Source organism: Rhinolophus sinicus, chromosome 5, assembly GCF_057876585.1.
Source record: "Rhinolophus sinicus isolate RSI-liver-muscle chromosome 5, RSI-T2T, whole genome shotgun sequence".
Classification (NCBI taxonomy): Eukaryota; Metazoa; Chordata; class Mammalia; order Chiroptera; family Rhinolophidae; genus Rhinolophus; species Rhinolophus sinicus.
The window spans coordinates 13,681,257-13,707,021 of NC_142505.1; the positions used below are offsets into that span (position 1 = coordinate 13,681,257).

The 25,765-nt window shown below is 48.3% G+C and overlaps 1 protein-coding gene across 1 annotated transcript in view; it reads right to left on the reverse strand.

Moving 5' to 3' along the window:
* Positions 1–25,765, reverse strand: part of XYLB (xylulokinase) — a 39,696-nt gene that overhangs the window by 4,639 nt on the left and 9,292 nt on the right. Inside the window, exons 5-18 of the mRNA XM_019727608.3 lie at positions 25,135–25,221; positions 24,456–24,584; positions 23,556–23,621; positions 22,067–22,139; positions 20,181–20,299; positions 16,894–16,975; positions 15,151–15,191; positions 14,481–14,596; positions 13,642–13,757; positions 12,868–12,941; positions 10,830–10,926; positions 4,791–4,849; positions 3,195–3,282; positions 673–767 (exon numbers count right to left, since the gene is read on the reverse strand). Of these exons, the coding sequence (XP_019583167.3) occupies positions 673–767; positions 3,195–3,282; positions 4,791–4,849; positions 10,830–10,926; positions 12,868–12,941; positions 13,642–13,757; positions 14,481–14,596; positions 15,151–15,191; positions 16,894–16,975; positions 20,181–20,299; positions 22,067–22,139; positions 23,556–23,621; positions 24,456–24,584; positions 25,135–25,221 (1,242 nt within the window). The remainder of the gene's footprint in view (positions 1–672; positions 768–3,194; positions 3,283–4,790; positions 4,850–10,829; positions 10,927–12,867; positions 12,942–13,641; positions 13,758–14,480; positions 14,597–15,150; positions 15,192–16,893; positions 16,976–20,180; positions 20,300–22,066; positions 22,140–23,555; positions 23,622–24,455; positions 24,585–25,134; positions 25,222–25,765) is intronic.

Here is a 25,765-nt window from a genome sequence, read left to right on the forward strand (position 1 = left end):
GACTGACGTGAGCTATAAAGGCCTGGCCCCTGCACCCGAACTCTAAAGGCTCATCCCAGCTTCAGAACTTCCTGTAGGACTAGCTGAGGGCTCCGCTGAGATGGCGCTGCAGCTTACCTCCTCCCTCCACCCGGTCCTGCCTCCTCTTTTTCCCTTCCACATAGACCCCAAGAGCACCCCCTCATAAATCTCCTGCATCCTAACAGACATCCTGAGTCTGCTTTCCAGGGAGCCCAACCTGTAACAAGTGGGGGGCTGCCTTCACAAGGATTTCCTGGCCTGAGGGATAGCATAGCTGTCTTGGATCCAGACTTCAGATGTGAGTGCTAGAAACCCAGCATGCCCTGTGCTTAAGTGACAGTCTTTCAGTGGCTTCTGTTTCCAGGTGCAATGGAAGTGCCCACCCCAAGGCATATGGGGCAAGGAGGGTATGCCCAGAAATCTATCTGTCCCCTGTGGCTATAAAATCAGCAGCATCTGTGAATCTCAGTTGGCAATCTTGCTTCTTTTGCTGTTTCCTCGACAATTAAAAAAAAACCAGTTGGATTTCCCTGTTGGTTAAGCACATCAACTTTAATGTAGGTGAAAAAGAAAAACTTACCTTTTAGAAAAAAAGAACCTGGTTGGTTTTCACAATGCAAATGCTCTGACCAAATTCTGATGGTCTCTCACCTGAGAAGCTCCTGGGGTTGGGGTAGCAGCTAATCTGGGATTTGGGGCTAACTTCACAACCTCTGAAAAGGGCACGTCTGTCCCAGCTGCAAGGCCTAGAAGGGAAATTTCACTTCACATCAGTGCACATTGCCAATGAGAACTTTAACCGGAAACGGCATTTTATCTCTGGGGTGGTCAAATATTCTAACACTGGATTATGCTGATGGTTACACAACTCAGTAAATTTACTACAAATCATTGAATTGTACACTTACAATTGGGTAATTTTTATGTCTTATAAACTGTGTTTCAATAAAACTGTTATAAGAGAGAAAAGAAAGCTTTTAAATGCAGGCCTCTTCAACAGGGCCTAGTTTGTCTTGCTCACTGATAGCACCTGTCATGGAATCGGTGGCTGACCCCTGACATCTGACAGAAGGGAAGGGTTCGCGGGCCTCTCCTCTCTCACATTACTCTGCCCTCCCATTGCTCACTGCATGCAAGCCTCCCTGCCATCTTTCCATTCCTCCTGCCTCAGAGCCTTTTCACTATGTGGAATGTTCTTCTCTTCTCAGGTACCTATTTTCTTCTCCTCTGATAAGCTGCAGCAAAGACCATCACTGGTTGGGGAGGCTCCCTAACCCTCCATCCCTAAGCACCGTCCGTTTTCCTCAGACCACTTCTCACAATTCCTGGCCACAGGTTTGCTGAAGGTCCCTACCTTGCTGAGCCAGAAGCTATCTGAGGCCAGGGACTGGGTCTCCACTAGAGCCCTGCTGCCAAGCACACTGCCTGCATACAGGAGGCACTCAATCAACACTCACCAAGCAAATGAGTGGCAGAGCTGGAAACGAGGGAAGGTTGCCATAGGTGGGCAAGAAACAGTGAGGAATTTCTAGGCAATTTAAGGAGTAGTATCAGATTGACAGGGAAACACACCACCAAGAGTGAAGGAGGGCCCACCGAGGACGGGAGACCCTGTCTTCTAACCAAATGCTGGAATATCCCAGCTCAGAGCTGTTCGGATGAGCAAATGGGATGAGTGGTAGGGTGGCCAGCAGAGAGACGGATGGAGCTAGTCCAGTCCCCTCTCCTCTCATTCACAGATGCATGTGAGCTTAATCCCTGGCCCCGGCTGGGGAGAACAGGTCTCTAAACAAGTGGCTGACAGGCCTCGGGGTGGGAACTGGTTTGCTAGGACTTAGCTCACTTTTTGGTTTTGGGGGACAGAATAGGGTGGTACCCCAGGTAACATTTGACAACTCAATAGACACAGAAAAGGAAAAATGAAAAAGAAATGCAGTGGAGTATAACAGCGGGGTCCCTAACGTGTAATTCTTTTCCTGCTTCTGCAGAAGGAGGAGTGGGAAGTGGACCCGTGGCGTTTCATGGGCAACAATCAAGGCCAGAAGATCATGGAACAGAGTTTTCAGAGTTCTGAGAAAAGTATTTTGAACTTAAGAGTCCTCTGCCCAGCCAAGGCAACATTCTTTGGGAGGACAAAACAAAGCCCTTTCTGGACCTGGAAGACCTCAGAAAATTATCACCTACTGAATTCCCTCTTAAAAAACATATCCAGGTTGTATATTCCAACAAAACTAGCACAGAAACGAAAGAGAAAGAAATTGAAGGGAATTTTTAAAAAAAGAAATAAAACCTCATAGGTAAGTGTAAGTAAAATCCATTGTGATGTAAATTTTAATTAAAAACATAACAATCTGGAAATAAATTACCCAGTGATCTTGACAGAGGAGGTGACATGAGGGGGGTGAGGTGAATGGGGTGTGGAGGGAGGGGGATAAAAAAAGACGTTAATTATTCAGAGAAGGACAGGGTCCCTGATTAATTCTCAATGTTGGTAGAAAAATAGTTTAACAGGTGTGTGAAAAAGTTAAGAGGAAACTTGTGAAGAATGGACCGTCTAGAGGGAGAACACAAAGCCCTTGAGGTATACGGGTGGCCCAAAGGAGCAGCCTGAGCAAACTGACCAAACGGGAGGAAGAATTACCCTTGTGGGCATGTGCTGCTCTTGCCAGAACTTGCCTACATTGGGAAGATTCCTTTATTATTTGGAGTTTCAAGCAAGGCCTCCTTCAAAGCAATGGGCCCCCGTGGAGCTGTCCAGGGTCCTGAACGGCTTGGCTCTGCAGCCCTCACCTTTGTCTCAACTTTCTGCTCTTGCTGAAAAGATGGCTCTGGACTTCATCCATTGCTCCTGCCCACGAGCAGTCTAGACCCAAGTCTGCGTGCCTTCAGCATGCCGGATGTTCTTTCCCAATGTCCCTGTGCTCAGCCTGACTCCGACCAGGCCTCATTCACTTAAGACCCTGCCTCTTTGTCTCCACTTGAAGTCGAGAAAAAAGGAACAGAGTGTTTGGGTTGGTTCTCGTGTGCTGGGAGGGAGAAAAATGAAGCTACAGCCCCCAAGACTCCAATGTCCCTACACACTGGAAACATCCTAAGCTCCCCTTTCCACCCTCCTCAGCCCCGCCAGTGCCCCAACCTCTTCCAGAGGCATCTGTTCTCCATCCATCACCTACCGTGGAAAGCTCGGTAAGCACTGCCCACACAGGCTGAGTTGGCAGTGTCTATGACATACACTGGGGCGCCAAACACATCCGCAAGCACCTGGAAAGGACAGAGATTCTTACTGTGGTGAGTCATTCCTCAGACGGAACACAGACATTTTGGCAAGCATTTTCCAGGCTCTCTTTCCTCATACTCTTTCTGATGCCTTTCATTTCACCTCTACTGCCCTAAAGGAAGGACACCTGGCCATGCTGCCCGGGTGATACTATTATCAGGATGACCTAGGGGACGCCCCTCGTGAAGAGCCACAGCAGTCCAGGTTGCCCCTGCACTGTTTAACCATTTTATCCAAGACCAACGAGGAAGACTTAGGAATTATGCTTAGCAAACAGTCAAGGTGGAGATGGCTGGGTATCAGACTCATATTAACAAGCCCAGACAAACCTACCTAACAACGGCATGTTTTATAGGGATAAACTTTTTCACTTAGGTCCCCGAAATAAATTACATAAAGTTAGAATGGAGGATGTATACTAAGAGGAACTCACATAGAAAAGCCTTGGGGCGGGGGGTCTTAAGTTGACCAGAAATATTGTAGTAGATGCTGCTGATGCCCCATCCAGATCCCCTGACTGGACCAGTGTGCACAGCCCCCCACGCTCTCCCCCCTGCTGTGAGTACTGGCTGCTAATGGCTCACATGTGCCCCTCCTCAAAAGAACTGCTCTGGGCTGAACAGAGGCTGCCTCTCACAAGAGGTTGTTTTCACCTCTCCCCAGGGCAGCCAGTTGGACCCCTTACCCCAAGGTGGAACCAAGTCTGTGGTATAATTCATGTTCCGAGTCACCCCATGGGATGGAGCTGAAGCCACTCCAGCCAAAACCACATCCTTACTTGCCCTTCTTCCCCTGCCCTGCCTGCATCCCTCCCTTTCTCCCTGGAGAACTTTCTCAAACAAATCACTTATAGAAAATGCCATTTCAGACTCTGCTTCTAGAGAATCTTACCTGAGACACGTATATTACAAGTCAAGAGTTGATGCACTTATTCAAACACCTCAGGCAGCCTCAGGCTACATCCAAATATACTCAGTATCCCAATAAGACTCTGACAGCCCCAAGATGTAACAGTCTGATTGTCAGACATTTGCAGGTTGATTTCACTTTTGGTCATCTATTTCTAGCATAATGGAGGACCAGAAAGACAGTGACAAAGTCTGGCAACTATATTGTAAGAGGAATGGTTGGGAAAATCAGAGGTCTTTAAATTGGAAGGGAGAAACTTTTAGGAAGACAACGACACTGGCATTTGATGTCAGATTTGCCATGCCATGTGGGACAGGCACTTTTTTTGTGACTTGAAAAGCCAGTGCTGGTATCAGAGAGTGCAGTTATACAGGGAAGTGGATTTTATCTAAGTATAAGATAACTAACTGCTCACACTGTGAGCTATACGGAAATAGAACTGGCTTCCTGGGACAGTACGAGCTGTGAGTTCCCCATCCCTGCAGGAGCGGGAACAGAGGTAGTCCTTATTGCTGAGTGTCTAGCTCTTAGAAGTAACAGATGTAGAAGAAGTCCTAATGCAGGGCATGCTACAGGCACTTACCTGTAAGATGTCTCTGTTGTGAGACGCCCCTCCAGTGGCCAAAATCTTTGTCCTGGGCACTGCAAGGAAAATGAACAGACCAAAAGCAGAAAAGGTTGTTTTCCAGAGTTCTTCAGCCACAAAGGGCTTGTGTTGGGCCAATGCCTCTTGCTTCTCACACAGGATGGGGGGAAAGATCCAAAGCTGGCTTTGTCTCTGCAGGCTTATCACATGTAATTTGCTTGTGAGGCTGCTGCCCCACCTCTTCCTTTTCATTTTTTAAATCATTAAAAAACAAAATCTCTCAACAATGCAAGAAGAGATGGGAACTTAGATAAATTGATAAAGGCCATACATCCAAAATTTACAAATATCTAAATTAATAAAAACATTTAGCCGCATTCTCTTTAAAACTAGTGTGCCTGCCAGAATCCCGAAAATGGCCTCCAATGATCCCTGCCTCCTAATATTCATTCCTTCACGTAGTCCCCTCTTACGTTCCATAGGGCTGACTCAGGTGACCAACAGGATGTTGTGTAAATGATGGAGTGTGAATTCCAAGACGAGGTCATAAAAGACATTGACACTTACACCTTGCTCTGTTGTAGGAAGCAGATCCTGCAGCCTTAGTCAAGCCTTCAGATGACTGTAGCCCCAGATGACACACGGACCTCAACCTCAGCAAGGACCTCAACCTCAGCAGGGACCTCAGTCAGAACCAATGAGCTATGCTAATCCTGATTTTTTTTTTAAATTTATTGGAGTGACAATTGTTAGTAAAATTACATAGTTCTCCTTCCATCACCATATATTTGATCCCCCTTACCCTCATCTCCCACCCCCCACCCCCCTTACCCTCTGGTAACCACTAAACTATTGTCTGTGTCTATGAGTTTCTGTTTCTCATTTGTCTTGTTCTTTTGTTGTTTTTGGTTTATATACCACACATCAGTGAAATCACATGGTTCTAATCCTGAATTCTTAACCCACAGAGACTGTGTAAGATAATAAATGTGCATTATTGTCTTAAATCACTACGTTTTGAGATAATTTGTTACACAGCCATAGATAACTAAACTAGGAACAAAACAAAGATTCATATTACTCAATACACTGTTACCTAGTACTAGTTATTCCAGTCAGTGCTATAAGACAAGAAAAATAAGCAAAATGTATAAGGATTGAAAGGAAGATAAAACTACCATTATTTACAAACAATAGGCCAACTAGAAAAATTAAAAATAGGCAAACTAATAAATGTTTAATAAAGTTGCCAGCTACAAAATCAACTTACAATAATCAATGGCATTTCTATCAATAATCAACTAGCAAATGGGATAAAAAATAAATTATCATTCACACTGGCAACCAGAAATGTCATGCAGCCAGGAAATAACTTAGCAAAGAACTCAAAGATCTCTACGAATACAAAATTGAACCGCTGTTAAAGTACAAAAAAGAATATCTAAATAAAATTTAAAATATTCCAGGGTCTTGGATGGGTTGAATTAACATTATAAAAGTATCAATTTTTTCAAACTAATTTATAAATTCAATGCAACCTAAATAAAAATTCCAACTGGGTTGTTTTTTTTTTAAGGAACTGAACCAAATATGTTACAAAATACTTATGGAAAAAGAAAGACCCATAAATAGCTAAGACAATATTGAAAAAAGAAAAGTGAGGAGGGTGCCTGTTGCTATATTAGATATTAAGACGTTGTTATGAGCTGAATTGTGTCCCTCCAAAACTCGTATGTTGAAGTCCTAACTCCCAGTACCTCAGAATGTGACTGTACTTGGAGATAAAGACAAATACATCTTTAAAGAGGTAATTAACTTAAAATGAGGTCATTAGGGTGGGCTCTAATCCAATATGGCTGGTGTCTTAGTAAGAAGAGTAAATGAGGACACACAGAGGGAAGACCATACAAAGATAGAGAAATTGTTTAATCCACCCAGTCTGTGGTACTTTGTTACGCAGCCCTAGCCATCTAATAACAGACATACTACAAAGCTATAATTATACAGATTGTCCCAAGAACAGACCGATAAACCAATGGAATGGAAAAGGGGTACAGAGAGAGACCCATCTATATATAGGAACCTGGTAAATGATAAAGAGGGCACTACAAGTAATGGGGGAAAATACAACTGAGCCACCAAACTTAAACTGGATTCCAATTTACACCATTCACAAAGGTGGACTCCAGATGGACCAAAGTCCTAAGTGTGGAAGTTACACTAACAAAAGAAAATGTGAAAACATCTCTGTGGCATTGGAATATGGGAAAACCTCTTAAACAATATTCCAGAAGCACAAAATTTAAGATGAAAAATGGGTGGATTTAATTTAATCAAAATTCTGTTAATTTGTTGACACTACAAATAGGTTAATGGACAAATGACAGAGGAAGCTTGCAACATGGAAAACTGATGAGAATCTAATATTCGAAACACACAATAAGCTCCAGCAAATCTATAAGAAAAAGATAGGAAATCCAATATGGGGGAAAATGGGAAAGGATATAAATAGCCAACTTACAGAGGAAAAAACCCAAAGTTACAAAGAGCTGTTCAAACTCATTAATGAAAGAAACACAAATTAAACCAACACTGAGATCCTCGTTTACACCCATGAGATTAGCAAACGACTGCAAGGGGCTTAATGGGGAGTGTTTTGGATGCAGGCACCGGCGTGCATTGCTGCTGAGAGGAGACTAATGACTCCAAAACTGTAAGACTCTCAGCCTCTTCTCTCCACCCCCGACATTGAGCAGCAGCAGCATTTGACAAGTTAAAGAACTGTCCTCTAGCAAAAGCGAGCTTCTACCTGGGGAGGGTTCCCTGGAGGGACTGAGAGAGAAGTGGAACTTTAAGTACCACTGAAGTAACTGCCATGGTAGAGATGGAAAGAGACACATGGAAGGCAGCTCCGTCCATCAGAGAAATAAGCTGGATTCATCTTCCAACCAGAACAAAATCCTGCCAATGAAGAAGGCTTTTGATAAACCTTAGGGTTTCTATGTACAAAGGAAATAGGACTATGGCTATATAAATATAAGCTCATAAAAGAGACTAGAAGAACTCCAGATAGTACCGTGTTTCCCCAAAAATAAGACCTAGCCGAACCATCAGCTCTAATGTGTCTTTTGGAGAAAAAAATTAATGTAAGACCCAGTATTATATTATATTATATTATATTATATTATATTATATTATATTATATTATATTATATTATACCAGGTCTTATATTAATTTGTGCCCCCAAAGATGCATTAGATCTGATGGTCTGGCTAGGTCTTATTTTTGAGAAAACACAGGACAAGTGGCTGAAAGATAGGATGGGACTGTAAGTAGTTTACTTTTACAAACTTGCTATGATAAGGTTTTATTGCTTTTACAAATCAACCTTAGAAAAATGAAATATACATAGGAACATAAGCTGAAAAAGCACCATGGCTTTAGCCCAGCCCAGCTGGGTGCCTATGTCTGGTGGTATCTCAACACCAAGAGAGCCGTCATTCCTTAAGTAAAGCAGAGGTAGACCAGTGGTTAAGAACCCAGAGTCTGGAGCCAGACTGGCTTCATTCAGAAGCTCTGCCAGCCTGGAGTAAGTGACTTAACACTCAGCTTCCTACTTTGTGAAGCGGGAGTAATACCAGCACCTACCTCAGAGGCACTGTTGGTAATACGGAGTAAGTGCACAGAACCAGGCCAGGCACACAGTGGATGCTTAATAAATGCTGGCAGTTAAAATTATCACGATCACCAGTCTTACTTGTTCTCCTTAGACACTATTAAAACAAAGTTATGGTTGATGAACAGAAACCTGAGCGGGTCAATCCACACAGCAGAGGGGAGAATGATGTCTCTTGTTTGCACGGCCCTTTGTGTTCCTAAGCACGTTCATTTACATGATCTGGTTTGAGAGGAACCCAGCAGAGCTGGCAAGACAGGTTTGATTCTGCTTTTAAGCTTGCTAAGAGGATAAGTAATTTTATGCTGTTTTGCACAGGAAACGCTTTAGAGGCTGGGAATAATGACATGATCACATTACCCCTCCTGAACCTCTCTGTCCTCACGGCCTCTCCCCAAACACTGGGCTGTCAGGGCCACCCTCCACCAATGCCCCCTCCTGACAGCCAGGGGACCCTTTGTGCCAGGCACTTGGCGCCAACCTCAGCACCATCCCTGCCCGGCTCAACTGATCTCATTTCTCAGGGAACTTTGAAGTCTTGAAGGCCTTGGGGGAATTTCTTTTTCAGTTTGCACAATAGGATGGAGAGGAATGGGAATGTCCATAATGCTCACTGATTTACAATCATGCGTTGTTTGATGAGGGGATAGGTTCTGAGAAACGTCATTAGGCGATTTCATTGCTGTGACACAAACCTGGATGGTACAGCCTACTACGCACCTGGGCTGTACGGTCGAGCCAATTGCTCCAAGGCCACAGACCTGTACAGCACGTCACTGTACTGAATACTGTAGGCAATTGTAACACAACGGTATCTGTGTTACGTAAACATAAAAGGTACAACACTGTTACACAACTGGCAGCGCAGCAGGTCTGTTTACACCAGTATCACCACAAACACGTGAGGAATGTGTTGTGCTATGTATGATGTGAGCACAGCTACGACCTCACTAGACGTCAGGAATTTTATAGCTTCATTATAATCTGATGGGACTGTCCTACCTGCGGCCCGTCACTGACCAAAATGTCATTATGTGGCACATGATTGCATTTAAAATGTTTTATCGAACACACACACATCCCAGAAAACGTACATACACATCATTAGCTGACCGCTTGACACATTTTCACAAACGAAACACTGGTATAACCCAGGACACAGAACATCACCAGCATCCCAGGAGCCTTCTCCGGTGTCCACTCCAGAAAGTTACCTGTTAACTATCCTGACTTCCAACAACAGCAAACAGTCCGTCTGTTTCTGAATCGGATGCACATAGAATCCTACCGTACGGACTTCGTGTTGGGCTTCTTTGGCTCAGTTCCATTTGTTGTGTGTAGTTGAGGCTGCTTTGTTTTCATTTCTGTGCGGGGTCACACAACGCATTTATTCTGTCTACTATCAATAGGCATTGGGTTGTTTCCCATGTGGGGCTACCCAGCACAGAGCCACAATGAATGGTCTCATGTACGTCTTTGGAGAACACGGTTCTGCCATGTGTTCACTGACGCGTGATGCAGCTTAGGGCTGCCTAACAGGTTTTCAGGTTTCCCCAAAGCTTATTTTTAAAGTACCTTTTCACTTGGTGGGTTCAAAGACATAACACATACACTACATAGAACTTAGACTGCCCACCAAAGTACCATGAGGACGCCATCCAGCAAAGAGGCTTCAGGGGTTTTCCACCTTCTCTAGTGACAACAGCTGCTGCTCAAAGCTGAAATAAATCTTAGAAACCTGGATTCCAACTTGCTTGCAGAACCCCCAGGCCATTCCAACATCATCAGTAAGGGAGACTCACCTCCTGAAGCTGCCCATTCCATAGTTTAAGCTCCTAGAAATCCCTTTCTCCCTCTGTGTGCCTCCTCCAGGCCTGGTTCTGCCACTCCATTCCAGACCTCCACATCCCCACTCTTTCCTGTCCAAGATGAAATGCCCAGAACTGCACCCCCAGGCAGATGGGGCCTGGCCAGGCTAGAAGTCAAGGCCCCCAGCCCAGACCCTTCCCTTATGTGCTGCCCATGTCCTCAGGGTCCAGAGCTTGGAACAGTCCCTCTGCAGGTTGGAGCTCAGGGTTACAGAAAGATCTCCATGTCCTACAGCCCCTGGCCAGGTCATCAGGTACTGGGGACAGAGCAGAGAAGCAGGAACAACCCGCCTCCGAGTGGATGCCTGCCCACAAGTGCCAGTCAACTGCCGGGCTCCACCTCCCTTCTGCATGAGGCCCCTCTGATGGAGCCTTAAGACAGGGCCCTGCCAGGTCATGCCTGAAGGCTGAGAAGGGTCTCAAGAACCTCAAAGTGTGAGCGGGGCCCTGGGACCCCACCCCAGAACACAACCCACCAGCAGCTCACTTACCGACTCGATAGCCCAGGCCTTCGGCATGAATCCTCTTGGCCATGAACTGTCCTTCAATCAGTGCTCGGATCTCCATGTCCCTGGGGAATGCTGAGACCTGTCTCCAGGAAAAAGTGGGCACAGAGTGAAGACCTCTCATTGTCCACGCGTGTGTGTGTGGTGTGTGTGTGTGTATGTGTGTGTCGTCTTTTTAAACAACTGCCCAGATTCAGAACTCATGACTCAGGCCTCCAATAGAGCTCATGCATAGTTCGGCTCCTGAACCACTAACTGCTCGTCACACACACTCAACACCAACACACAACTTGGACACATGTGTCCACAGACTTACATGAGTATCACCGTGGGTGTCAGAGCACCAGAGAGCTCAGGCCACTGAGGATTCAAATTCTGCCTCTGCCATTCAGCTCTGTGATCTTGAATACGTTTCATAAATCTCGCTGACCTCCTCATTTTCTTTCTTAACAAAACTCAGGGAACAGTGGTGCCTGTGTTCAGGGCTGTTATAATGATCAAATCAGACAACAAAGCCTGGTTTCTGTAGTTGATACTAAGTGAGAGCCAGGGACTTATGCCGAGAACCCGCAACTGTGGGGCATCCTTCAGGCCGAAGACGGTGGGTGGCGACTCCAGCCTGGCCTGTTTCTCTAGCTTGAGACCAGTGATGGACGCTCCCTCCCTCACGAACTCCATCAACCTGACTCACCTCCTTTCATTTCCTCAAGCAGCTCCCTCTGCCTGGACGTCTGTGCACTCTTCCCACGGGGGGGATCCTTCTCATCCTTCAAGGTTACCTCCTCAGAGAGGCCACACCTGGTCACCCCACCTAGGGCAACTCCCCCAGCTCACCCTTGCTTTCTCATGTGGCACTTTCCTTCTCCTTCCTCGACAGGTCACACACTCTAATCCTATAGGTGTTTGTTCACTTGTTTACTGCCTATCTCCCTTCGAGGCAATAAACTCCATGGAGTGAGGAATAGGGTATCTTATTCTCCTTTGCGACCCCAATGCCTGGCCCCAATCATGCATATCTGTTGGTGGAACTAACGAAGAAAACTACCTTCTCCTTGACAAACCTAGACAGTCACGTAAAAGAGAACGGGCATATTTTCTCTTTATGAACAACAGAAACCAAATTGATCCTCCATCAAAAGACTGAGATGAACCCCTTCACTTCACATGAAGCTTTCCATTTACAATCTAATATGGAACGCCATTATCGGCCACATAATCCAATGCCAACTCTGTTACAGTTGCTGACAGAGACTGACTGAAGCCCCCAGGCATTACGGTCAGAAACATCTCTCACGTCCCACCCAAAATGTGCTGATGACTCTGGTGACTATCTCATAGAAAAGTCACCTCAAAGCAGCAGGTAACGACCAAATCTCTCCCGGGAAAGACCACATGGTAGAGGGGAAAATAAAACAGTGACTTCAGGGCCAAAGAAGACCCAGTTTGAGCCCCTCCATCACCTAAGCCCTTGTGAATTGTGTGCATGATTTAGTCTTTCTGGGGCTCCATTTCTCCATCTGTAAAGGAGTTGATAATACCTCCCTCAGAGAGTTGCTTTGAGAGATAAATTAGGAAGACACAGAAAACCACCAACAAAGCGCCTGGAACTAAACAGTGCCCAATAAATGCTGACAAATGTGAGTGCCCCTCATTCCAGAGGCTCCTTCGATAAGGAGGAAATTCATGATCTCAAGATCTGTGAGTTCTTGGGAGGTGTGGGATGAAGCTCACGGAGGAAACAGGCTCTATGACACTCAGTGATTATCCGTGAGAGCGCGTTAGCTCAGGGGAGAGCCCTGAGGTATTCTGCACTCCTCTCTGGAAGGATGGCTTCGGTCTTAGATGCTGCTGACTCCCCAGCATCTAGCGCACACTCTAGCACATCAAAAATGTTTATTTTATGGATGGATGAGTGAACGAACAAAGTCCCTAAAAGTAGCACACAAGTAATTTGACTGGTGTCTGTTAAATTTAATACTCAAAATTGGAGCAAACGTAGCTCCAATACCAGTAACACACATACCTCACGGTTTTCTGCACTAAACCTATGACGCCCGATAATTTCAGGGGTGATCTCCATTACATCAAAATAGAAACCTGAAACAGACCAGGAAGAGATTAACTTTTGCTGGTCAAAATCAAAAGATGAGTTTCTAAACCAACTTAGAAAAGGGCAGGGTGGAATGACTTATCCAGGCCTCCCTATCCCCTGGATAAGACCTGCGAATACTCTCAGTTCCTTCTCTCTGGCAGGACAGAGGGCAACAGGAAAGGACAAGGCTAGCTTTGCTTACACAGCTCTTCCTAGACTCACCATGCAGGCCAGGTCAAGGGGTGGCTGCCCCACTAACCCTAAAATACCAGCACAGGTTTGACTGATCAAGGGAGATCCCCTCACAGCTCAGAGGCTTACTCCAGGCGCCGGGCACTTTTCCTAACAGGACCCTGTGTCTGGGGCAGAAAGCTGTGCATGGAAATGCACCCGAGTGGAGTGGGTGCTGTGGCTGCCATCTCTGATGCTGTCACCAGGGGCAGAGGCAACAGAGGATGCAGCAATGGCCTGGTCTACCACTCCAGGCACAGAGTGGCAGCCAACAACAGCCTCATGGCCCACCTCACTCAGAACACTGGGTCTCACACCAGCTTGTAAGGCCCATGGACCCGAAGTGTAGACAGAAGGGACCCCCTTGGCTTCTCCCTGGCCCTCTTCTATCCCAACTCATGGTGGCCCAGGCCCTGCCCCTCCCACAGTGAGCTGCTGCCCCTTCATGGACCTGGGCATCAACAAACAGCCTACCAAGGTTTCCGCCATTCCCCATCTCCGTGGACCGTAGCGCCTTAGAAAACTCACTCCAGGAACAGGAAGCGGACTCATCACGGATCTTCTCTCTCATGAGGGAGCCATTTTTAAAGCTGCGGAAGTATACACAACTTTGAGGGAGGGACCCAGTACTTGTTGACTGGACCCATGTGTTTCCATGACAAGTCCCAAGTAGAAGGGCTGTAGGTCAGGCTGGACCACAAGCCCCAGATGCTATGTGGCAGGGATCTGAAGTTCTTCCTCATGTCCCCGGAGTCACTTGTCTTGAGCGGTTTACAGAGGAGGCTGCCACAAAGGAGCTCAGAGAGGGACAGGGAGCTGGGTTTCTACACGCCATACCACCTGGACAACGGGCAGGGGGAGCTAGATTTACTAGACCTACACATTCTCCAGCGGTTCCTGGGGTTTAGAGGCTCCGAAACCTCACTCAGTAGCTTCCAGCAAAGCTGGAAGTAGCTTCTCCAAAGGCCTGTGGTCAGGGCACAGAGCACACCCCTTTCATGAGAACTGCCGGAAGCAGGAGTCCTTACTACCATTTGTTAAAGGTCTACCGTGTACAACACTATGAAGTAAACACTCATTCTCCCCATTTTCAGAGCAAACTGTGGCTCAGATATGCTGCCTGCTCCAGGCCACACAGGATGAGGGTGGTAGGGTTGAGTTTTAGGGGACTCCAGGTCCTGGGCTCTTCCCCACCCAGCTCTGCTGTCTGGCAGCAGAGCCCCTCGGGTCTCAGTTGCCCACAAGCGGAATGACTTGAGGTGCTCCCAATGGGGTGATGCCCGTCCGAACCTCCTTCCTCCCACTCCACCTACCACAGAAGCGCCATGTATTGCTGGGGGTCAGCTGGGTTGCAGAAGATGTGGCCTTCTAGGGCGGGCGTGGGCTCCTTGAGCCAGAGAAACAGGGTGTCACTGGTGCCTAGGCTGACCTGGGGAGACATGGGCAGGGGGAGGCACCTCAGCCTTTGCCCAGCTCTACCCGCCCCAACCCCATCGCTTCACTCCTCCTGTTTCAGACCTCAGATTAAATGCCACTTCCTCAGAGACACCTCTCTGACCCTCCCACACCAAACGAGCCCAAAGTCAGCTCCCCACATACAGGTTGTCATGCATGGATCATATGGGCGGATTTTCTAGAACTTACCACAACTGTGTCTAACTAATGGTGTAGGTGATGAGTGGTTCCCCAAATGACTTTCCCACTAAACCCAGGAGGGCATGGGTGACATCCTCCTTATCTAGCTGGGGAGCTCACAGTCCTCTGGCCCAATGTCTGACCTGTCTGCCACTGTGCCCACCAAGACTGGCCACTGTCAAGGCCAACGGGGGACTCAGCAAAAGCCTGGGTCTCCCCAGCCCCTTTCTCAGCTGCCTTTTAAAACCCGCAAACCCTCTGACAGGCAGCAAAGATACTGCCAAGACCCAGAATCTCAGTCCCCAGGGCTGAAAGAGCTGGCTGCACCTGTGGCTGTGGTCACCTTACCGCAATGTCACCTTCCTCCAGCCTCATGCCTGCCAGTGATGCTGAGAACAGGAGAGGAGCCTCTGGTTAGCTGGACGTCACATGGGAGCCACAGAGCAAATGACAATCACCCGCCAGTTGGGAATACAGCCCCTATCTCCCACCTGAATCCACATGCTAAGGGTAGAGGCAGCAACAGAGTGAGCTGAGGGCTCAGTAGGTCCCAACAGGAGGTCCCAGGGGTCAGAAGGTGGAGTCTCTGTGGTCATGGCCCCTGATTTGGGGCTGGGACCTCTTCCCTAAAGGGGTCTAAATTCCCTGCCCACTGTCTGGTGCTCCCAGTTGTTTGGAGAACCAAGGGGGCCAAGTCAAGACACCAGGACACACATGGCAGAGAAAGACAAAGGGGAGGTGGCAGTGACGGGCTTTCCTTCGCCCCAGCGGTATGAAAAGGGGCAGGTTACATTGATTGCTTCTGCCCCCGTTCGACGTGAGGGCCATGACAGTGATGTTTATCTGTCCTGTTCATTGATATACTCTGGAACTGAAAGAAGGCCTGGCATGTAGTAGGTGCTCACTAAACACCGAGAGAATGAATGAAAAGAGTAACGTGAAGGAGGAACGGCGTATTCAAAACATTGCTGGTGAGGTGCAATCAGCAGTGTGCCACAGCCTTGGATCCAGGAATCCCCTCTGAGCACTTATCCTACAGGAATAAGCGACAATACAGGATGTGCACTGCAATGTTGTTTGCATTGTCTAAACACTAGAAGCCAGGCCAACCTCCTCCACAGGGGACTGGTGAAATAAATGCTGGGATAACCAAACCCCAGACAACCATTAAAATGATACTGCACGAAAAATATTACCCAGGTTAGTTAAAATAAAATATGCTCATTTATGAGCATAGAAATAAGGTTGGAAGGATATTCATCAAAATTTTAACTGTGGTTATCTGTGGGTTAAGGGATTATAAATGATCATTATATCCTTTCTTTGGTTTGTTAGTATTTAAAATTTTTTTCTGCAATGAAGAGGTACCCCTTGTGAGTAAGGGAAAAAGCATGAGCCTTTTGTTAGTCTGTTTGCTTGTTATTGTTGTTATTTTAATGAAGGAGCAACTAATGTATTATTTAAGGCAACAGCAAACTGAAGGTCAGACTTAGGGCTGGATCGGCTGAGAGCTACCAGCCTGGTATCTCCGACAGTCAGCCTGAAACCAAAATCCAAAAGGACAGAAACCTGCTTCTTTGTCATTCCCACTCAAATGTGCCCAGAAGCTCACACTTCAAGGGTTAAAAAACAGGCCTGTTATTCTCCCTGACATTCTTCTAGTCGATAGAGTAAGCATAAGAACTAATCCATGTTCCTAATGAGACCTGATTAAGTTATTTTCATTTTGAAAGGAAAGCAAGGTGTTTGGATGAGAAGTGAGTCATACCTACAGATCAAATGATGGGGTGTCCTAGAGGAAGGGTTGCAGGCACTGAGATATTTAGGTTGGAACAGAATTGGGAGGTCAGGGAGAGGTGGGCAGGAATGCCTGCCTTAATCACTGATCGGTTTTCAGTGGAGTGGAGGAGCAGCCTTGAGTTGCTCCTGAGAGCAGCCAGGGCCAACGTGGGGCAGGTACTAGGAGCCAGATTTCAGCCGTGGAGCAGCCCTGGAGGGAGGGGCCCTGCCACAGAAGGGCTACATCACGAGGCCAGACTGGCACAGAGTACGTCAGGACACTTAGAGAGTGAAATCCCCCAAGGTACTCACCTGGGTTGTCCCCCGTGAAGGCCACCACTTTGCATCCTGGAGAAAATCCATAGCGCTGGACGTAGTAGGAAGAAATTGCTCCCTGGGGAGAAAAAGACAGTATGCCCTGCTGACCGCCTGCTCAGCAGCGCTGGCCACACACCTCAGGCCACAGGAATGCTGCAGGCTCCAGGTCACTGAGCCTGGAGTCACACACTCCCTGTGGCAAACCAGGGATGTCCCTCTTGTTTACAAAAAGCCCGAGGAGCCCAGCACAGGTTTGGAACCATGAACATGAGGTCATTGCACTGCCTTGTAGACCACTTGATTTTGAGATTCAAAGTCACTAGGGCAAACCAATCCCCAACTTGTATGTGCTGTGTTAGCTCCAAAGTCTGGATATAACATTCAAAATAAATAACTGGAGGACAGCAGTAAGCAAACTCACAGGAGTAGATAAACCCTTACATGCACGGTCCATCAGCCCAGCAATCGGATTTCATAACCAGACACATAAATGCAGAGGGCAACACTCTAAAGAAAACAAACCCCAAAAGGCAGTGCGGGGGGAGGGAGTCCCCCAGGAACCACACCCTTGGGCCCCTCCAAAAGTGGCTATGGGGTCAGAGGGCAGGGACACCCTCTGGGCAGACAGAATTTTTAGAAAGTATAGTATGAAAGCTTTTTTCCGCTTTTCTTAGTTCTAAAAGTTTAAAATAAACAATGGGGTTTCCAATGTCTGACAGAAAGGTTTGCTCCTCCCAGCAAAATTTCAGTTTGACATCAGAATAAGCCATCTCCCGGGAGACAGAGGCAGAGGCCTCAGTTGCCTCAGAAAACAGAGTCTGCGTCTGGGCATGTGTGCAGGTGGCTTATTTGAAGTGATTCCAGGAAATGAAAGCGGAACCAGGAAGAGTGAAACAGGGAAGGAGGGAGAGCTTCGGGGGGTGCAATGTGGAGCTGGTCAGCACCACGGACAACTAGGCTCAGCCACGGGGCAACATCTGAAGAGCTGTGTGAAGCGGACATGGGGCTGCCCGCCTGGGGACAGGACAGGGGAGCACCTCTCCACAGGCTCCTGCTGGTGCAAGGTCCTCCCTGTGCCTCCAGGTTTGCAAAGCACAAATGTGGAGTCCCAGAAGTCCCAGAGCGTGAGGCAAGTGACGGACATGGATGCAGCTCAGGCAGGCTGCTGCCAGGTGATGATGGACGACGAAAAAGGTAGGCTGGGAGGATACAAGGTGGGGCCCCAGAAATGTCCTTTACAATCCATCACCAAATATTTTCCTAGAGCAAACAACAGAAAGCTATCTGGACACCATCTTCAAAAAAAGAGATGACACCTGAAGCTGAAGCTGAATAATATTGAATGACAATTATAATTAAATATATACACAGTCACGGGATGTGGCGTACAGCATAGGGAATAGAGTTAGTGGAACTATAAAAGCTGTATGCGATGTCAGAGGGGTAGTCAATGGAGGACGGGGGTTATCACTTTGTGAGGGGTGTAAATGTCTATTACATTGTTTGGTACACCTGAAACTAATTTAAAAAATAAAAATTAAAAAAAAAAAAAAGAGACAGAAAACATGGATTTCGCTTGTTTTCCCCATCACCATCGTGTGGTGCAGATGTCAAAAGTGAAAATCCAGAACCATTATAGAATCCTGTTCCGCAAGCTGAGTGTCTGCACAGGCTCCCCTCGGAGGTCTCTGTGCTTGGCATAAGGCCGGCGAAGCCTGCTGCCGTGGACAAAATGCTGCTTCCATCCCACATGAAACTAAAAGCCCCGAGGCTTGGCTGTGTTCTGCTCGTCCTGCCTCTGTCTCTGCTGTGCAGCAGTGTGCCCGGGTCCTGATTGTCTGCTGCTAGGGGCAGGATGCCCTCCCTTAAGCTCTGTGTGTTGGCCTCACGAAACCCTCTGGATGGTGATGGTGTGGCTCTGTGGTTCTGCTCACGGTGGCAAAGGCTATTTTCAGAGTATCGCTGTTGATCTCAGACAAGTGCTTCTGTGGCTGGGACTCCCTATGGGGAGTGCTCGTGATAGCCTGGTTCTCCTCGGGGCGCACCCCTCCCAGCCCCTGACTCTCCCCAGGCCTCGGGGACCCTCCTCCTTCCTGCACACCCAACACTGTCCCACTCAGGATTTTTGACTGCCCTGGCTGTGTGGCCTGTGCTCTACACCAAAGGGCCCTAAGAGCAGGGCCCAGGTCTCTCTCAACCCTATTCTCCCCTCAGAATAGCCAAAAACTGAGCCGGCCCACTAGGGCACACCAGAGCATGCACAGGCAGTGTCTATTCTGAATGGGGTGGCACACTGATGCTTAAATGTTTTTACTATTACAACAGGACTTGGCACTACCTTCAGCACTTTATTTTACTTTTTTATTTATTAAGAAGGGCACAGCTCACAGTGGCCCATGTGGGGACCGAACCAGCAACCTTAGTGTTACTAGCACCGCGCCTAAGCAACTGAGCAAACCGGCCAGCGCTTAAGCACTTTAAAGGCATCAACGCATTTATCCTACACAACAGCCTGATGAAATAGAAAGTATTGTTATTCTCATTGTTCCAGGAATAACGGAAGTGATGAGGAAACTGAGGCAGAGATGAACGTCACTGAGCCAGTTACGGATACAGCCAGGATTCCATCCTGGACAGCGGGCACCAGGGCCTGTGCTCTGCCAGACTCACTGGCATTTCTTTCCATTTCCTCCAGACTGCCTGCTTCAAGCTTCCCTGGTGGTCCCTAGCCCTAGAATTGCAACATGCTGTGCACTTTTTCCTAAGATGCGCAACCACCCAGAACTTATGCCTTCAATTTTTTTCCTATTCTAATAAGTTCCTACTGGAATTTTACAAAGTGCCCCCCACCCCCAACTGCACGGCCATAAGACAGTGTTCTATATACCACATTTCCCCGAAAATAAGGCCTAGCTAGGCCATCAGCTCTAATGTGTCTATTGGAGCAAAAATTAATGTAAGACCTGATATAATATAATATAATATAATATAATATAATATAATATAATATAATACCGGGTCTTATATTAATTTTTGCTCCAACAGACACATTAGAGCTGATGGTCCGGCTAGGCCTTATTTTCGGGGAAACACAGTATTCACCTGAGTACCTGAGTGCAAGGCACAGATCCAGACATCTAACTTTACATATCTTACACTAAGCTGAAAATCCCAACCCTGCGTGTAAATGAATGTGTGTGTGCACGCGCATGTGCGCGTTGCATTGCCTCCCCAGTAGCTGCCAGCTCTTGCAGGAGCCCATCACGGGAAAGGAGACCTACCACGACTGAGCATGACGGTACCGGCAGGCCAAGCTTCTCCTCCAAACGCGGTGCACAGGCACCGAGGCAAGCCTGTGACCAGACCCTGTCCTGGATTTGCAACAGATTCATTCCAGAACCTAAGGAAGGAAGGACACAAGAAATAGGAGCACCTGGAAAAAGGATTTTCTGTAAAAATGCAGAAACCTGGCACAGAGAAGATCATTTGCTTGCAGCAAACTTGTACCAATGGAAGGTATAGGATGTGCCTGGGACATGCTGGAACCAGAGAACCAGAGGCCACCAGGGCCCTTGGAAACACATGGCCCCACCACTTCCTCTAAAAATTCCTCACAGGCTCGAATGCCACTGGCAGCCTAGCAACCTGCTGCTCTAAGACCTGGCTGGGGGAGGGGAACTACCAGCAATATGTCAACAAGGAACAACAGCTCGCTCTGCCCTGCTCTTCGTGTCCACTGGGGTTTCAAGGTGTCTACTCGGGGACAGCCTGGTGCTGATGTGGGTCAGGCCTCCGGGACTTCCCAGTCACATCTAACTTTCAGAGGAGAGCACGCAGGCTCCTCCAAACTTCTCTGCGCTCTCACCAAGATCAGCTCACTAAGCCTTTCCTAGAACAATCTACTTCTCCCAAGGCTCTCCTTGGCATGGGGAAGGGGGGAACCCAGCACAGTGGAGGCAGACAGAGAGGGGCTGGGATGCAGATGCCCATGAAAGGAGGACGGACAGCTGGTAAATCAGGAGGTGACTCCCCAGGTGAGAGTGAGGGGAGTGGAGTGGAGGGCCCAGTGGAGGTTGAAGAATGTGACCCCTGGAATGTCGACTGGAGCAGTGGTGTGACCTCCCCCAGCAGCACCTAACAGCCGCAGGTGGGTGTGGAGAGCAGAGGCGGGCGCTCACACCAATCCAGGTTTGGGTTCTCCTGGTCTGATGTCTATGGAGTCAGCTATAGGAGCCTTGTCTTCTCCAGACTGAGAGAAGCTTAGGGACCACCCCTTTTATCCCTGAAAACAAGGATGTCTGGCACACAACAGCACCCAAAACCTCCAGGTGAATCCCAGGAGGCTCAGAGCTCTCCACAACGCTTTTCTGAAGCCACGGTCACAGGTCGGGGCTCTCGCTGTGCATTCTGCTCCCCTCTCCGGTCACTCCTTTTAGTCTGGCCTCATCTAAGAGCCCCGTCAGCAATCTCGCCCCGGCTTTCCTTCTTTACTGGTACCATTTGCATTTACTGTTGTCCAGGTTTTGATTCCAGAAGCTCACAACTGTCGTAAGTTCCCCAAATGGGAACAAAACCTTCCATGTGACTCCTTGTGAGAACCAAGCTCCAAGATGACCCCTGCTCGTCCCCGAGTTCTGGTTTTCACACTTGTGAGGTCTCCACCTCCCTGTACCTGGATAGGTCTGTACGACCAGTGAGCTGGGGCAGAAGTGATGACATGTCACGTCCAAGATTAGGGTATGAAAGACTCTGCAGCTTCCACTTGGCTGCTCTGTCCTTCTCCCGTCCCTTAATAGCCCCATGGGGGCCCCACACGGTGAGGAACTGGGGCCGGCAGCCACGCGTATGCCCCTGGATATGTGATCAAGCCTTCCGATGACTGCAGCCTGGGGTGCCAGCGTGACGGGCCCCTCATGAGAGATCATGAACCAGAACTGCCCGGCTAAGCTGCTCCCAGATTACCGACCTTCAGAAACTCTGTGGGCAAATGAGCATCTGTGGTCTTCAGCTGCTAAGTGCTGGGGCCATCTGTTACACAGCAATAGATAACGAATACACTCTCTTTTTGGCAACAGACGACAAGGCTGAAAGACTGACACCCACCCAGGTGGATGAAGCTCCCGCAAGCCCACTGCACCGGCACACGCCCAGGACCATGAAGTCTTACCATCACTGTAGTCAATAGGGGCGTAAGACCCAAGGAATAGGGAAGCAGCAAAACTACTGACCAAAGAAATTCTCTGTAAAAGAGAGAAACACAGTAAGCTATGACTCACTTCCATATATCCTAAGCAACTGAATACTCTCTCTCTCTCTCTCTCTCTCTCTCTCTCTCTCTCTCTCTCACACACACACACACACACACACACACACACACACACACACAAACACACACACGAAGCGTTTTAAATTGGAGAGGGAAGTGGAAACTGTGAGCGAGGAGCTCCAATAATGAAAGCATTTTGAGTAGCTGGAATACCAAGAACTGACCCCCTAGGACGAGCACCTCACTCTGCAGTTTCTGAAAAGCCATAAAATTGTCAAGTTCAACACAGACAAAGAGCAATAAGCCCCAAGACAAAGTCATGCTCAGGGCAGCGGGTTTGCCACCCGGAATCCAGGGAGTGTGGTGCCCTGATTTCCTTCCTCTACTTCTGTGGTCTTTATGTCTAGTTACAAGGGAAGTGAGATGTGTGGCCACGGGACTCAGAACCAACCAAGACAGTCTCAGGGGTTCAGAGCAAGTATCAGCGAAAGCCAGCCCCTCGGAATCCACAGACCCCAGATGTGAGCCAGAGGAACTGATAATGGATTTCAAATGTCAGCCTGAGGGTCTGCGCTTCCACACGGAAATCAGGAGCCCTTGGGCCAGCGGAGAGAATGCCGACACCTCTTGATATCAACAGGCCACCTTTGTCCTTTGTTTCACACAGAAATTGGAGAGGGTTTTTCATCCCTCCCTCCTCCCCCATCTACATGGCTAATGCTGCAGAGTAATCTTGAATCATGAAATAAGAAATTGGAAGTTAACTTCCGAGATTACTAAGGCACTTTGGTTTAACACAAGCTGATCCTTTTCCAATTACTCAGAGATGGCAATCACTTCCCAAGGTGTGGGAATGCCACTCTTCAGGTGGCATTAAGTACTGACTTCCAGCAACTGTGGATCAAGGAATGAATTTGGGCTCCTGGACGCAGGCTCTGGTTGAAGGGCCACCGCTGGGGACACTTCAGTCCAGCTTCACGAATTTCCTAAGAAAACACTGACCCTACACCGATCAAGAGCCTGGTAGCCACCCTGCATTTCCCATACAGGAAATTGAGTGGACAGAGCCTATAGGGCACCCAGGTCTCCCACTCAGGCTGTCCCAGGAAGACGCGAGTCCCTGCTGCTCCCACCCTGACCCTGACCGCCACCCCTTCTGGACAGGAGAACCCGACCTCTCTTTCCCACGATTCTATTCTTTCCCTCCTCTTTGGAAACCACCTAATGATGAGAAAAAAGCAAATTGAATACATCAGTTTTAATGTCTGCAAATCAATGTTTTCCACCAATGCACACAAGATGCATTTATGCTAATGGTAAGTATTATATTAATAAAAGGAATTCAACTGTGAACTTTCGATCAAATAGGAACGTTAACCAGTTTACCAACCTCCGTGTGTGAGTAGGACTCGGGGTTCTGCTGGTAAATCTTGGCAATTTGGTTTCCAGTAAATCGCTGGAAAAAGAACGCAAATTCTTAAAAACCCGAACCCTACATGGAATGATCAACTCCATAAAGTGGTAAGCTCCGGATATTAGTCAGCATAATGAAAGCTTTAAAAAGGCCTCAAATCCGGAACTGTTTGAAATCTGCCAACCACCCTGAGTGAATAAGCCTTGCGCCTCACACAGCACAGGCACTGCTGTGACCAAGGGCACCTGTGCGGGGGACTCAGGTAGTTTCCTCACCCACATTCTTCTTACTTCAGGTGGCCCAAGTAGGGTTGGCCCTGTCCCCCAAACCTTTACTCCAGTGAGGGTAGCATGACCCAAGCTGGGCCAATTGTGGCCACCCTGTGGGATGGTGTGGGACCACAGCTGAAACCAGCAGCTTTTTCTTTACTTTGCAGGAATCGCACTACAGATCTTACATGCACTGGTTCCTTTTGGCTTCAAAACTACCCAAAATGTAAGGGCTATTTTTATCCCCAGGTTTGAGAGGTTGAAAGCCAGGTGTTATCATCATCCCGATAGGCAGGAGCTGATGTGAGGAGCACAGCCATGTTTACACCTCAGCTCTGACCGGGGAACATACAAGGGGAGGGCTGCCCTTGCTTGACGGACAGCACCAGGAGGCAGGATGGCCTTGATCAGAACCAGGGGCCAGAGTGCCCAGTCCTGGCTCCATGGGGTGACAACACAGGGCTCATCACGGCCTCACATGATCCGAACAGGGGCAAGCCACCAGCTGTGTCTTCCCAGACACCCAGGGAGAAGGGACCAGAGCCAACAACTAGACCTTCCTCCCAGGACCAAACCTAGTCCCCAGCCCACAGCAGACACTACCTACTTCATAGGCGCGGGACCCAGTGAGGGAGCTGAGAGCCTGGGCCCCACCTACGGCGGCTTCCAGCTGGCGGCACTGGGCTGTGGTGCTGGAGTCCATCCATACTGGGCAGTTGCTGACGGAGAAACAGGACTGGAAAGAAGGGGTAAAGGCTCAGGCTTGAGCTCTGCCTGCTGACCCTGGGGGGTCACACGGCCTATGACAGCAAGAATGGGCACTTCTTCTCTGGATGTGTCCTTGGAAGACCCACAGGAAAGCACCTTTGCGCCCAAACCTCGGCCTGGCCCAGAAAGCTCGAAATTGAAGATTCTGATAAAGATACCCGAGCACCGCAGGCAGTACTAGTGACGAACAGGGAAGTGCGGCTTCGCTGGGGTATTTGGAGTCTGGCAGAAAAGGAGAAGCCAAGCCAGCCTTCCAGCATCAATGGGAGACATCCTGCCCCAAGGGGAGGTTCCCGAGTGGAGCAGGAGGGGGCCTGTGTGATGAGGGCTGTTAGCACCTGACCTTGCTCCAGACACCAGGTGTACCCAACGCAGGGGTGCAGGGCAGACCATGCTCATAGGACGACTGCCCAACCTACCTCCCTACACCCTGACAATACACAAAAAAGCCAGACTTCAGGGCCCCTCTCCCCCATCTACAGAAGTTTCTCAGGCTCCCGTGACCTGGCCACACTGACCTGAAGCTGCCCGTGTAACGGGAGGGCTGGTGACAGGCTTGTCAGCACCCGGCTGGCCCCGGCTTTCCAGTACACACTTCCATGTTGCTGTCGAAGGGAAACCCATGTACATAGTTGTGAAGCCACACACTGCTGGGTGTCACAACCTCCTGGAGACACAGAAAGACGCCGGGCGACACGCCAAAGAACTGGGCTCCAGGCCTGCCCTGCCCTTCTTAGTCACAGAGCCCATCCCCTTCACGAGACTTGGATTTCCTGTCTATAAAATGGGAAGGAACTATGCGCCGTCCACCTCCCAACTTGTAGGAAGGCTCCAAGAACAAATGATTGGTCTGGATTGGGTGCCTTTGTTAAACTGTATTTATATGTATTGTTCATAACATTACCTGAAATTCGCTCATTCATTCATTCACTTACCCACTGAAACGTTTATTGAGACCAAAGATCATGCCAGGCATGGGACAGATAAATACGATAGTATCGTCCCTGTTCTGAGGGAGATGGGAGTTGAGTCAGGGAAGAAGACACAAATGTAAATTACAAAACGCTGCAGGTGTAGTGACGGCTGTGGGGACACAGAGGAGGAGCAGCTAAGCAGCTGAGGATACAGACAGGAAGAAGTGATGTGATT